General features: G+C 37.8%; 1 protein-coding gene across 5 annotated transcripts in view; it reads left to right on the top strand.

The window, feature by feature from the left end:
• Positions 1-14,399, top strand: part of LOC125887258 (receptor-type tyrosine-protein phosphatase beta-like) — a 41,747-nt gene extending 27,348 nt beyond the window's left edge. For all 5 annotated transcript variants that reach the window (XM_049573942.1, XM_049573940.1, XM_049573941.1 and 2 more), the window contains 14 exons: positions 1,416-1,686; positions 2,106-2,212; positions 3,454-3,559; positions 4,061-4,138; positions 7,153-7,170; positions 7,248-7,329; positions 10,178-10,268; positions 10,343-10,419; positions 10,582-10,716; positions 10,800-10,922; positions 12,269-12,432; positions 12,624-12,759; positions 13,153-13,270; positions 13,367-14,399. In XM_049573942.1, coding sequence (XP_049429899.1) covers positions 1,416-1,686; positions 2,106-2,212; positions 3,454-3,559; positions 4,061-4,138; positions 7,153-7,170; positions 7,248-7,329; positions 10,178-10,268; positions 10,343-10,419; positions 10,582-10,716; positions 10,800-10,922; positions 12,269-12,432; positions 12,624-12,759; positions 13,153-13,270; positions 13,367-13,389 — 1,529 coding nt within the window. In that variant the 3' untranslated portion in view covers positions 13,390-14,399. The remainder of the gene's footprint in view (positions 1-1,415; positions 1,687-2,105; positions 2,213-3,453; positions 3,560-4,060; positions 4,139-7,152; positions 7,171-7,247; positions 7,330-10,177; positions 10,269-10,342; positions 10,420-10,581; positions 10,717-10,799; positions 10,923-12,268; positions 12,433-12,623; positions 12,760-13,152; positions 13,271-13,366) is intronic.
• The last annotated feature ends 582 nt before the right edge of the window (positions 14,400-14,981 follow it).

Here is a 14,981-nt window from a genome sequence, read left to right as displayed (position 1 = left end):
TATGCTATGCTATACATTACTGTGCTACGCTATGCTATGCTATACTATACTGCACTATGCTATGCTATTCTATGCTATGTGTTACTATACTGCACTATGCTATGCTATGTGTTACTATACTATACTGCACTATGCTATACTATGTGATGCAATACTATACTACTATACTATGCTATGCTATGCCATGCATTACTATACTATACTATACTGCACTATGCTATACTATGTGATGCAATACTATACTACTATACTATGCTATGCTATGCATTACTATACTATACTATACTATACTGCACTATGCTATGCTATGTGATGCAATACTATACTACTATACTATACTATGCTATGCTATGCTATGCATTACTATACTATACTGCACTATGCTATGCTATGTGATGCAATACTATACTACTATACTATACTATGCTATGCTATGCTATGCATTACTATACTATACTGCACTATGCTATGCTATTCTATGCTATGCTATGTGTTACTATACTGCACTATGCTATGCTATGTGTTACTATACTATACTGCACTATGCTATGCTATGTGATGCAATACTATACTACTATACTATGCTATGCTATGCTATGCATTACTATACTATACTATACTGCACTATGCTATGCTATGTGATGCAATACTATACTACTATACTATACTATGCTATGCTATGCTATGCATTACTATACTATACTGCACTATGCTATGCTATTCTATGCTATGCTATGTGTTACTATACTGCACTATGCTATGCTATGTGTTACTATACTATACTGCACTATGCTATGCTATGTGATGCAATACTATACTACTATACTATGCTATGCTATGCTATACATTACTATACTATACTATACTATACTATACTATACTATACTGCACTATGCTATGCTATGCTATGGTATGTGATACAATACTATACTACTATACTATGCTATGCTATGTGTTACTATACTATACTATACTATACTATACTATACTATACTATACTATACTATACTGTGCTATGCTTTGCTATGCATTACTATAAATGTCAGTATGGCAGCTCTGACCATCCCATTTGTTTTTATTGTCTCTCTTGAATGACAAATGCTTTAGTCATGATTGTTTAAAAATGTATATGAATTTTAGCTGCCATGCTCTATGTTCAAATCCTTTCTTGGAAAAAAAACCTAGCAGAGCATTGTTCCAGTGCGCTCCGGCCGCTCTTTAACCCTGCTCTTGCTCGTCAAGGACTAAATACAAACCCACTATTTTTAAATTTTCCATCATGAGACCTTTTTTTTGTCTCAAAATTGCTAGTGTTAGTGTCAGTTTTTTTCCCCATGTTCTCTGGCTTCCTCCCAAAGTTTTCTTTGTAAACATGTGTTTGTGATTAAAATGTAGGTGTGTTTTGATATTTGCAGGTGCTGATGAAGAGCAGCCGGACCAGCAGCACCCTCTGCCCTCGTACCTGGAGTATAAATCCAACAGCTCCATTAAATCCTACCAGACCAGTTACTTCCCCAGTCGCTGCACTGAGGGCCCCGACAGCAGCTCTCACAGCTTTGACATCACTGTGGGGACGGGGATGGACTCACTGGGGGGCTCCTGTGAGCGCACAGACCTGGATCCAGAGACCAGCAGAGATCGAAACCATTTCTGTGACGGACCGCTAAAACCTAAAACTGCCTACAGGTACTGAACACGTCACAGCAGACACTCAGCCAGTAATATTGAAACTCTTTCAAAAGGAAAATACAACAACAACGAGTATGATAAATGTTACCATCACTGTATGACATCATCAACACAACACAAACCATATTTTTATTTGTTATATTTACTATATTTACAAACTGTATCCCATGTAAACATGTTAGGAGGTGTAAAAGCAGAAATAAGATGTTTTGTTTTATTGTGTTTCAAGGTAAAAATCCACTTTTCTGCAAATTATTCATTTTCTCGGATATTGGAAAATGAAGATCAGCACTGACAGAGATCCGGAATATCTCCACTAAAAATGTTTCTGAATGTCATTCATATCAAATAATAATTATATATTAATGAAATTATTATTAAGTGAAGGTTTGTGTGCCCTCTGTTTGTGTCTGCAGGCTCAGTGTTCGAGCATTCACTCAGCTGTTTGACGAGGAGAATAAAGACTTCAGCACTCCGCTGTACAGCGACACTTACCTGTCATTACCTGTGGTCACTGAGCCAGGTGAGACAAACATACACAGCCTAGAAAAAAAGAAAAGTGGTGAACACAGAAACGAACACGTTTTTTCATCTGAAATTGTCCTAAGTCTAAAAATAAGTCTTAACCGCCAGAGCCTTGAGAGACGCTTGACCGAGAGTCAGTGAAGACAATGTGGCGGGACAAAGCTGCGACAAGACAGAGGAAAGGGGCACACAGGATCATTTCATGACTCAGACAGTTACTTTGAACAGGTCAGATAGTAATATTCAGGTGGACAATGATGAAAAGGAGGAGGATGTGGACCGTACAGAATGTAGACAGCTCCACCCCTTCGTGCAGCTGTGGTGCCAAATGAAAGACAGGCAGGGAGTGGTGACAGTCAGATAGGTAGAGGAGAGAAGCAAAGGAGGAACTGTGTCTTTTCATTTTGTCACGTAGTGCAAATTTTCACAATGAATAGACCAATAAAATGCATCTCAATCAGTGTACAAGGTTTCTGTGCATAACGATTTTTTTTGGCTGACAGATTAAAAAAATATTTGAAACAATTTAAATATTTGAAACATTTGAAACAATTGAAACATTTAAAACATCTTGAAAATGTTTAAGTGTTTCAAAAAATTTCAAGTGTTTCAAATGTTTAAGTTGTTCTGAGTCAGAAAAAGAGACAAGTGGCGAACACAGTAAAGGAAATCGAAAAAAACTCACTGATGAAGCAGGGAAAATAAAAGTCAAACAGACAAATATAATTATTTATGTTAGTTATTTAATATCATTTCTTACAGGGACAAATATGATAAACTAAGACCACATATTACAGTATTTATAGCCTGAGTTAGTCTGTACTCTGTGTCTCTGATGGACCTTTAAGATACACAAAACTAAAACACAAGCAAAGAGACAGCTAACCTTAGAACTCCAAGATGATTTCTCTTTACTCGTGACTGATCTTTACAAACAGTTTCCACTGTTTAAACTGATCCCAGTCATGATCCATGTTGAGTTCCACATGTTGATCCTGGATATTTATTCAGGGAACCCTCACAGTTCTCGAAGGATCCACCATGAGTCTGCTTATGTATTTATATCATTTGTAGATGAGCCTAATGTTGGCTAATTAGTTTTTTTATCCTGAATGAGGAGGACAGTGACAGTTCTCTTCATGATAGAAACAGATGAAACTCTCATGTGGATTCAAGTTTGAGGAGAATTAAAGGCCTTTAAGTGACTGAACGTGCTGAACATGTTGTTTTCTCCCTCAGAGCCTTTAAGCGGTGTCATCGAAGGAATCAGTGCTGGCATGTTCCTCGTCCTCATGGTGGTGGGAGTCACCGCTCTGCTGGTCTGCAGACAAAAGGCTCGCAAAGTGTGAGTACCCGCAAACACACTGACTTCAACACAAACTCTCCTGCTGCCATATTTACTGCTCACAGCATGAAGAATAAAATAATTCATCAGAGCAGTCCAAACATTTATTCAACACCTGCTCCATCTAACTGTCTGCACCTTCAGTCCAGCCACAGTCTATAGTGTTTCTAGCTGTCGGGTCCGTGCTGCCCTCTGCTGGAATGAAAACACAACACACCTCCTTACTTTGTGTTGATTTCAATATAAGCTGTCACAATGTAAAACGATTTATCCAGTTATTAGGACACAAAGATCGAACTTGTTATGTTGATTAAAGGTTGTGTCACCTGTTTGATGAAGGCTGGTCTGAGGCTCTGATTGTACGACAGTGCAGGTGTGTTCTTACTGTGTGAAGGTGCAGCAGGTGTGGAGCAGGTAAACTGACTGCTCCACTTCCACCCTCACCTCCTCACCTGGATTAATAACAGGTAACAACACCTGTGCGATGCTGCTGTGTTTCAGGGTTCAAGAGAGAGCGACGGTCAGGATGAATGTGAGGAGAGAAAGATCGACATCAGGAGTCCACCTGGGAGTCAGAGGGTAAAAATACTGCATATTACACTACATACTGTACGGTGGTACTAAAAGTGGGAAGACTACTCCACTTTACTTTCACAGTCATACTCACTCTAAAACTGCTAATCAAACTAACATTAGTAATAATATAAATCTAGTACTGTCACTAACATATGTTTTTAAATTACTGCTAATATGAACAGTAATACTTTACTGCTACACAAATACTGAGAGTTGGGCACATGGTAGGAGGCCCCGGGGCAGACCCAGAACTCACTGGTGGGGTTACATATCTCATCTGGCCTGGGAACGCCTCGGGGTCCCTCAGGAGGAGCTGGAAAGTGTTGCTGGGGAGAGGGACGTCTGTAATACTTTGCTCAGCCTGCTGCCCCTGCGGCCCGGTTTTGGATAAGCGGTTGAATACTGAGAGTATTAATGACACAAATCTAGTACTGTTACTAACATTTATTTATAAACTACTGCTAATACTAACAGTAATACTTAACTACTACACAAACACTTAAAGTATTTATGATACAACTCTAGTACTGTTACTAATATATTTTTACATTAATTCAAATACCAACAGTATTACTCTACCACTACACTGATACTGAAAATATTAATAAAACAAATCTAGCACTATTACAAATATATTTTAAAGTATTACTAATACTAACAGTGATACCACTCTAGTACAGTTACTAGTATATGTTTATAAACTTCTGCTAATACACACAGCAATGCTTTACTGCTACACTAATACTGAGAGTATTAATAATACAACTCTAGTACTGTTACTAATGTATTTGTAAACTACTATTGACAGTAAGACTTTACTACCACACTAATAGTATGTATCTATCTAGTCTAAAATCTAGTCATGTTATTAATATACTGTATATTTAATAGTAATACTAACAGCAATATTCCACTACTACATTAGTACTGAGAGAATAATATAAATTTAGTATTGTGACTTACATATATTTATAAACTATGAGCATTAACAGTAATACTATTACAATGATACTGAGAGTATTAATAATACAACTTTAGTACTGTTACTAATGTATTTGTAAACTACTATTAACAGTAGTACTTTACTACTGCACTAATACTGAGAGTCTTAATGATATAAATATAGTTCCGTTACTTGAATATATTTATAAACTATTAGTACTAACAGTAATACTTTACTACCACACTAATAGTATGTATCTATCTAGTCTAAAATCTAGTCATGTTATTAATACACTGTATATTTAATAGTAATACTAACAGTAATATTCCACTACTACATTAGTACTGAGAGAATAATATAAATTTAGTATTGTGACTTACATATATTTATAAACTATGAGCATTAACAGTAATACTATTACAATGATACTGAGAGTATTAATAATACAACTTTAGTACTGTTACTAATGTATTTGTAAACTACTATTAACAGTAGTACTTTACTACTGCACTAATACTGAGAGTCTTAATGATATAAATATAGTTCCGTTACTTGAATATATTTATAAACTATTAGTACTAACAGTAATACTTTACTACCACACTAATACTTAAAGTAAGTATAATACAACTCTAGTACTGTTACAAATATATTTTTAAAATATTACTAATACTAACAGTGATACCACTCTAGTACAGTTGCTAGTTACTACAGCAATGCTTCACTGCTACACTAATACTGAGAGTATTAATAATACAAAACTAGTCATGTTATTATTATATATTTATAAACTACTGCTAATACTAACAGGAATACTCCACTACTACAGTAATACTAAGAGAATAATATAAATGTAGTACTGTTACTTACATGTATTTATAAGCTATTAGTACTAACAGTAATACTATTACAATAATACTGAGAGTATTAATAATACAACTCTAGTGCAGTTACTAACACTGACATCCCTAACTAATACTGCACTAATACTGAAAGTATTAATAATACAAATCTAGTACTGTTACTCTTGTATATTTATAAACTACTGCTAATACTAACAGTAATACTTTACTACTACACTAATACGGAGAGTATTAGGAATACAAATCTCATATTGGTACTTACATATACTTGTAAATCTCTAGTAATACTAACATTAATACTTAACCACTACACTGATACTGAGAATATTGATTAAGATTAGTAATGTTACTAATATATATGTATAAACTACTGATAATACTAACAGCAATACCCCACTACTGCATTAATACTGAGTGAATACTGAATAATTTAAATCTAATACTGTTACTTACATGTATTTATAAACCTATAGTATTACTCGCAGAAATATTTTACTACTACACTGATACTGAGAGTATTAATAATACAAATCTAGTTCTGTTACTTCCATGTACTTATAAACTATTAGTACTAACAGTAATACTTTACTACTACTGAGAGTATTAACAATAAAAATCTAGTTCTGTCACTAATACAATTAGAAACTACTTCTAATATTAACAGTAATAATATATAATACTACTACATAGTACTATACTGAGAGTATTAAAAATACAACTCTAGGACAGATACTAATACTAACACTACTAACTAATACTGACAGTATCAAAGGTAATCCTAATGCTATTTCTATTACTGAGATTTAAGTTAATGCTGACAGTGTAATACTACACTAACACTACTTATTATGTTAATGGGTATGTTACTTCTGAGATGTATACTTACACTGTACTACCACTAACAATAACTGCCAGTAAAAACAATAAATCATAAATAAGTTAAAGTAAACGACTTGAGTCAGTGATCCAACGGGTGATTATTGATCACTTTGGTATTGTTTGTGCTGACAGAGCAGATTGTAATGACATTAATAACAGTTAAGACCACTCCTTCGTCCCTGCAGGCTGAGACAGTTTGTGGTTCTTTGTGTTGACTTTGTGAATCCTTTAGCTCAGACTGAGGTGTGTCAGGTTTGTCTCACACTGATCATCATTATTCATCAACATGTTTGAACACATGTTTAACTTCTGTTCCTCCTTTTGCTCCCCAGCAACCGCCGAGTCTCAAGGTGAGAAATCCAAACGTCTCCTCTGTTACACTCAGCTGTTTGTCCTCTTATTAAAACGTTTGGTTTCTGTCCTTCAGCCCCATCAAGGTCCTGAACTTTGACTTACACTACAACAAACTGCAGGCCGACTCCAACTACCTGCTGTCAGAGGAGTACGAGGTCAGTTATTATAGAAGATCAATCTAATGAAACACTGTCAGACTGTTTCTGTGGAAACAATCCAGTGACACATAATAACAGAATGAGACGGATGAATGTATTTACTGCAGTAAAGAGTCACAGAGATGAAAATAAACAGAGCAGAGTTCTTACATGTTAAATTGCACAGTGTTCCAATGGTACTGTGGCCTCTGGAGGCCTTTTAATATAATATTTAATAATATTTTAAAGAGAAATACACAAATACACTCACTGGCCACTTTATTAGGTACACCTGCTCAACTGCTTGTTAACACAAATAGTTTATCAGCCAATTGCGTGGCAGCAACTCAATGCATTTAAGCATGTAGACATGGTGAAGACGACCTGCTGAAGTTCAAACTGAGCATTAGAATGGGGAAGAAAGGCGATTTAAGTGACTTTGAATGTGGCATGGTTGTTGGTGCCAGACATGGCTGGTCTGAGTATTTCAGAAACTGCTGATCTACTGGGATTTTCACACACAACCATCTCTAGGGTTTACAGAGGATGGACCCAGAAAGAGAAAATATCCAATGTCAAGATGATAGAAAGGCAACAGTAACTCAAATTATAGCTGCTGTGCAGCGATGGGTCGGGTCCAGGCATTTTTAGGCAATTCTGAGCAACAAGCAGAAGAATTGGAAGACATTTAGGAATTTAGCAACACAATCTGCCTTTTGCATCAGCTGAGGCTTGAACTCACAACCTCTGAGACTAAGAATCAATTTCTATCTCACTGAGCTAATTAGTCAGTGACAATTTATGTGTAGCTTCACAAATTGACTAAACCAGACGTGTAAGTTTAGCAGCCGTCCATGCATGGAAAAGCAGATTTCAAACCACTGTAAAAAATTCAGTTATCGAAACAAAAATCTGAAAATACATGCATGGAGATGTTGGTAATTTGTTTGTAACAATGATTGATTTGCTCCATAAGTGAAAAACTGATGTTTAAAAATGTCATTTTTACATTGACTCCAATTGTTCACATTAGAGCAAAATTCAAAATGCTGTCAAAAATTCAGTTTTTGAGATAAAATTCTGAAATTTGCCACACATCATCTACCATGACTCTAGAATTTTGTCATTTTTTTCATGAACATTGAAGATTTATTTAGCAAGAATTTGCATGTATATGTTTACAGTACCGTTTACAGTCAAACATTTTGATGCAGTGTAGGCCCAATTTTTGATAAATCAAAAAATCTGAGAAACACAGTTTTTGTAGGACAGTCTGAAGATGCTCTGTAGCAAGTTTGGTGTCAATTGAGCAAAAATTGTGGGAGGAGATAGGTTTAAGAAGTTTTATAGTTTTTGAAAAAAACAGAGTGATGAACTTCATAATTTTTAATAGGTTTAAATGTACAAAAGTTTCTTCAGTATTGGGGCTACAGTTTGATGAAAGTTGTGAAGTTGTAGCACGTATGGTTGATTTGTTATGAATTTTCAAAGTTTTGAAATTTAGACGCTTGCTGTTGCGCCACCATCAGGACTATTGGCTTGAGTTTACAGCTGAGGATATCAGGCATGAGACTGGACCTTTGGAAGTATGATTTCCTCAGAAGAAGAAAGAAGAAGAAGAAGAAGAAGAATACCTAACATTACAATAGTGTCCTGGCAGCTTAGTATGATGTCCTGGCAGCTTAGTATGATTTCCTCAGAAGAAGAAAGAAGAAGAAGAAGAAGAAGAAGAAGAAGAAGAAGAAGACTACCTAGCATTACAATAGTGACCCTAATAACCACTGGTTACAACCAAGGTCTGCAGAAGACCATCTCTGAACCAACAACACCTTGTCTGACCTTGAAGCAGATGGGCTACAGCAGCAGAAGACCACACCAGGTGCCACTCCTGTCAGCTAACAACAGGAAACTGAGGCTACAGTTCACACAGACTCACCAAAACTGGACAATAGAAGATTGGAAAAACGTTGCCTGGTCTGATGAGTCTGGATTTCTGCTGCCACATTCAGATGGTAGGGTCAGAATTTGGTGTAAACAACATGAAAGCATGGATCCATCCTGCCTTGTATCAACGGTTCAGGCTGCTGCTGCTGCTGGTGGTGTAATGGTGTGGGGGAGATTTTCTTAGTACCAACTGAGCATGGTTTAAACACCACAGCCTACCTGAGTATTGTTGCTGAGCGTGTCCATCCCTTTATGACCACAGTGTACCCATCTTCTGATGGCTACTTCCAGCAGGATAACGCACCATGTCACAAAGCTCACATCATCTCAAACTGGTTTCTTGAACATGACAATGAGTTCACTGTACTCCAATGGCCTCCACAGTCACCAGATTTCAGTCCAATAGAGCACCTTTGGGATGTGGTGGAACAGGAGATTCTCATCATGGATGTGCAGCCGACAAATCTGCAGCAACTGTGTGATGTCATCATGTCAATATGGACCAAAATCTCTGAGGAATCTTTCCAGCACTTTGTTGAATCTATGACACCAAGAATTAAGGCAATTCTGAAGGCAAAAGGGGTCCAACCTGGTACTAGTAAGGTGTACCTGTGGCTCAAGAGGCAGAGCAGGTCATCTACCAATCGGAAGATCGGCGGTTTGTTCCTTGGGAAAGATACTGAACCCCAAATTGTGAACTGCTTTGAATGGTCAGAAGACTAGAAAGGCGTTATACAAGTGCAGGTACATTCACCATAAAGAACTATAAGAAAATAACATTTATTTTACTTGTATATCGTTTTTATCAAAGAACCTCTGACTTCTTTGTGACCCAAACATCCCACCAGGTGTGAGTGTGTGAGAGTGTATTAGGTCTGATTTAACCACTTGTTAAACACTGTCGTTGTTTTCCTCCTGTCAGGATCTGAAGGACGTTGGTCGCAATCAGCCACTGGACTCGGCTCTGCTGCCGGAGAACCGTGGCAAGAACCGTTACAACAACATCCTGCCCTGTGAGTGACACACATTAACACACAGAGAAGAAGCAGAAGTAGTCCTGTGTTACTGACTCTGTTTTTGTGTTCAGACGACTCGACGAGGGTGAAGCTGTCCTATGTGGATGATGATCCATGCTCTGACTACATCAATGCCAGCTACATGCCTGTAAGATCCGAATAGTCATTCTTCGACTCATTATTTTAAACTCTGTATCTACTTATTGCATCACTTGAAGCTGTTCTCTGTTCTGAGCCACATTTAAACCTATGATGTGGCTTTTCCATCACCTCCGTCAGCTCCGTCAACTGTGTTAATGATGTGTTTCAGGGGAATAACTTCCGGCGGGAGTACATCGCCACGCAGGGTCCTCTGCCGGGAACTAAAGATGATTTCTGGAAGATGGTTTGGGAGCAGAACGTCCACAACATGGTGATGGTCACTCAGTGTGTGGAGAAAGGAAGGGTGAGTGTAAACAGCCCCACCTGTCATCTGTGTGAAGCCTCAGCGGTACTTAACTTGTGCTCCTCTTCCTCACCTGTGTCCAGGTGAAGTGTGACCACTACTGGCCCTTTGATCACGACCCTCTGTACTACGGAGACCTGATCGTCCAGATGTTGTCGGAGTCTGTCCTTCCTGAGTGGACCATACGAGAGTTCAGCATCTGCAGCGTACGTCATGTTCAGTCATCAGTTGTTCCACCAAATTAACTCTGGTTGTTGAAACGGTTCTGTTCAGGACTCTTGGAGCCTTGGTGCTATTTGGCGAGCCAGCCCACGTTTCCACCAGTTTTTGAGAGTAACCATTACTGTAAAACTTCAGTTTGTTGCCCAGGCTGTTATATGCATAAATGGCTTATATTTGGGACAGGCCTTTAATTCTTTTATGCAAAACTGTTGCTCAGCAAAGATCGGGAAATACAATCAGACTGTTTATTTGAACCAGTACGTATATTACTGGTATAAAAGTAAGGCTTCGAATAACATCAGTTATGTGTTATAACACTTGTTTTATGGCACCTTGCATACCGAAACAACACCACTTTATCCTGCTAAAACAACGCTCACAACTTGCGGCCTAAAGGAATACAAGTAACTTATGGGGTAATCGAGGAATGGACACATATTCTGACTCTATGACAGCTTCAGAGGAAGGGAGTCACCACTTGTTTTTTCGTCATGCTGGACAATGCGAATGACTCACGGTCTTCTCTGGTGCTCATGGTTTCAGTAAAATGAAATCAATGGAGCTAACGATATGTAGCATCAATGACAAAAGTTTAAACGTTTTTAAGAGTTCCTCATTCTGAAGTTGTCGAAATCTGACACTTGGGCGGTGACTTGCGGCATCAGAAAAAAACCGTTCTTTAATGTTGATATGATACGCGGCTGGTTGCCATTATAGTTTAACGGCGCCCGGCGGCTTCAGGGAGAAACGGGGCGAGACAAGGACGAAAGTTAAGGTGGCAAAGGTCCCACTGGGGCTGGCAGGAGGGGTGATGGATGGGTCCAACAAACAACGACTCTCACCCAAGAGGGCGGTGTTTGTGTCCTGTAAGATTCTAAAGCCAGACCCTGTTCTTTTTTCCTAAACCTAACAACGTGTTTTTGTTGTTGATGGAAAAGAAAGGTCAAATTTGTGGTGTTGTACTGACTAAGTGCATTTATTTTGAAAGAGACTGTATGTAAATGGTACATTTCCTGTGAAATGGAAGTGTATTTTGAAAGAGGACAATGCATGTAGCAGGCAGAACTTGACACGGTGTCCCAGAACGTCAACAACCAGCACACCCAGGGTACTTTGCACATCGTGCGTAGACATGAAAAGTCCATGACCAAGTGACGATATGTGATCTAAACAGTGAACTAATGTTAGGTCAAGTGCGTAGTCAACAATCCAGTTTTCTACATCCAAAGAACTTCTATAAAAATTAACTGCTTGGTGACCAAACAAGGCCTCTAACTGAGACAGTGACGTGAAGGATCATTTTAATGCTGTAACCCTCTGTGTGTGGTAGGAGGAGCAGCTAAGCTTCACTCGGCTGGTCCGTCAGTTTCACTACACAGTGTGGCCGGATCACGGCGTCCCAGAGACCACGCAGTCCCTCATCCAGTTCGTCCGGACTGTTCGGGACTACGTCAACAGAAGTCCTGGATCTGGACCGACTGTGGTCCACTGCAGGTACACAAGAAGGACTCAAACAGGAACTTCACATGAGTAGGCGACATGACATGTAGAGTCACTTTATTACGTCATCTGTTGATCTCGTCCCTGAGACAGAGTCCTGCTTGTTATTCATTATGTGTTACAGTCAGTGTGTTTTAACTGGAGTTTGATATGTGTGTGTGTGTGTGTGTGTGTGTGTGTGTCAGTGCTGGAGTGGGTCGTACGGGAACCTTCATTGTTCTGGATCGAGTTCTGCAGCAGCTGGACACCAAGGACACGGTGGATATCTACGGCGCTGTCTTCGACCTGAGACTTCACCGATCACACATGGTGCAGACGGAGGTAGGACAGCACTGTCAGCAAAGGATTATGGGAGTTTTAGTGTGTATGTGTTTACAGTGATAAAACTCAAATATGTGTGGACTACAGTACACATATTTAATTTAATTTAATTTTATTTTATTTCATTTTATCTTTTTTTAATTACATTTATTTTTCTTTAATTTATTTTTCTTTAATTTTATTTCATTTTATTTTATTATGGAGTCATTTCCGCCATTCCATCATTCCCTTGATACAAGTTAATATGACGTAGTTTCTCCTCCACCCCCTCGGTGTCGGTATGTGTACCTCCATCAGTGTTAATGCGACTTACTTTGTTCTCCACCTCCTTGATGTCAGTATGCGTACCTCTATCAGTGTTAATGTGACATAGTTACTCCTCCACCTCCTCAGGGTCAGTATGCGTACCTCCATCAGTGTGTTCGTGACGTCATCAGAGCCAGGAAGCTCCGCAGTGAGCAGGAAAACCTCTGCCCCATCTATGAAAATGTGAACTACAGCTCCCAAAGAGGTGAGTGACCATCAGACTTCACCTGCAGCTCACCTAGAGACATTAGAGTTAAAATAACTCATATATATAAATAAACAAATTGATCTTCTTCCACAGAGACGCTGTGCACCAGACGTTAAAGATTGTACTGACTACTGATCAATATGTTTGACTACTGATCAATATGTTGAGCACTACTGGGAAACCCAATTTCTATTTTTATATCAGTGTTTTATATTTGAAACATCAGATGTTTCCAAACAGAGTAAAACTTTATTTATGTAAAATGCAGGATTAATATCAACAGAACTGTACATATACTTTATATCTGTGTGTATTTGTATATATTTTAAATATATATATGATATATTTCTATATCTGCTGCTTTTTAAATTATGTATCGTCTTTGTGTTTTATGAGCTTTAATATTTGCACATTGCAGTTATCATAGAGAACATCACAAGCTTCTGTAAACTCTGTTTGACACTGAAGGCCTGCTGTGGTTTTCTGATTCATGATGATGATGATGATGATGATGATGCATCATGTTGAATCAGCAGCTAATCCTTTTTAATATATGATGATAAGTGATTGATGATGAATGAATGAGTCAGTGAAGGGGCGGACAGACTGTTCAGGGTCTGCTGTGGCTTCTTCTCATGATCCATCCATGTCATGATGTCCTCTGTGACAGTAAATATTCATGAGCACATGTGCAGGTTTTATTTATTGACAGTTAAACACTCTGAAAGTGTTTTTGTTTATTAGATTTAATTGACGACAAATTGATTCACATGTTGTTTTTAACTGCACTCTAAATCAGTGAGAAAAGCAGAAACGTGTCATGTAAAATACCCCAAACTCAAACTTTTACACTGAAACATTTAACTACACACAAAAGCTTTACATCTGTCACTTTTAAAAAGAAGCTAAAACGAAAATGTTGTTTTAAATATTCAAGAAGTGCATTAATTTTGTAGTGCTGATTCGGCAGGGTCAAGGGAAATGTGTGTTTTAATCATAAATGTATGTAAGATATCATTTTAAATGTGCATAATGTATTTTATTTTTTACCACTTTAACTGTATTTTATTTTGTAAGAACATCCTGTGTGTGAGAGCGGTTAATTAAACACCAAAGAAGAAGTAGACATATGTTATTTCTCTCGTTATTTATCCGTAATGACACGTAGCTGCTCCAACGGTCACATTTATTATATTTTATGGTGGAATCTACACTCCAGAAAATAATCCACTGGTTCAACTTTAAAAAATTAAGGCAACAATTTGCATGCACTTTTTAAAGCGGTTCCAACTCTAACTGACAAACTAATTTACTTCAACCTCGAAAAATGTTGTAGTGAAAAGTTGTGGCGATTTTTAGTGGTCAAACTATTTTATTTAAGATGATCTAATTTATTTTAATTCCTTTCTATTTAAAAATGTCAAACATGTTTTTGACTGACTGAAACAGTAATTATTTATGCTGAAAACGTCTTTATTTTAAGCATCCACCAACCCTATGGTTTATTTTTTAGAGTGTAACTAAGTACATTTACTCAAGTACAGCTTAAAGGTACTTGTGTTTTACTTAAAGCGATAGTGCACCCAAAAATGAAAATTCAGCCATTATCTACTCACCCATATGCCGATGGAGGCTCAGGTGAAGTCTGAGAGTCCTCACAACACTTGCAGAGATCCAAGGGGAGAGGGGGTAGCAACACAACTCCACC

The sequence above is a fragment of the Epinephelus fuscoguttatus genome, linkage group LG4, assembly GCF_011397635.1.
Source record: "Epinephelus fuscoguttatus linkage group LG4, E.fuscoguttatus.final_Chr_v1".
NCBI classification, from domain to species: Eukaryota; Metazoa; Chordata; class Actinopteri; order Perciformes; family Serranidae; genus Epinephelus; species Epinephelus fuscoguttatus.
Note: the sequence above shows the minus strand (reverse complement) of the source record. Positions and strands in the feature narration are given on the sequence as shown.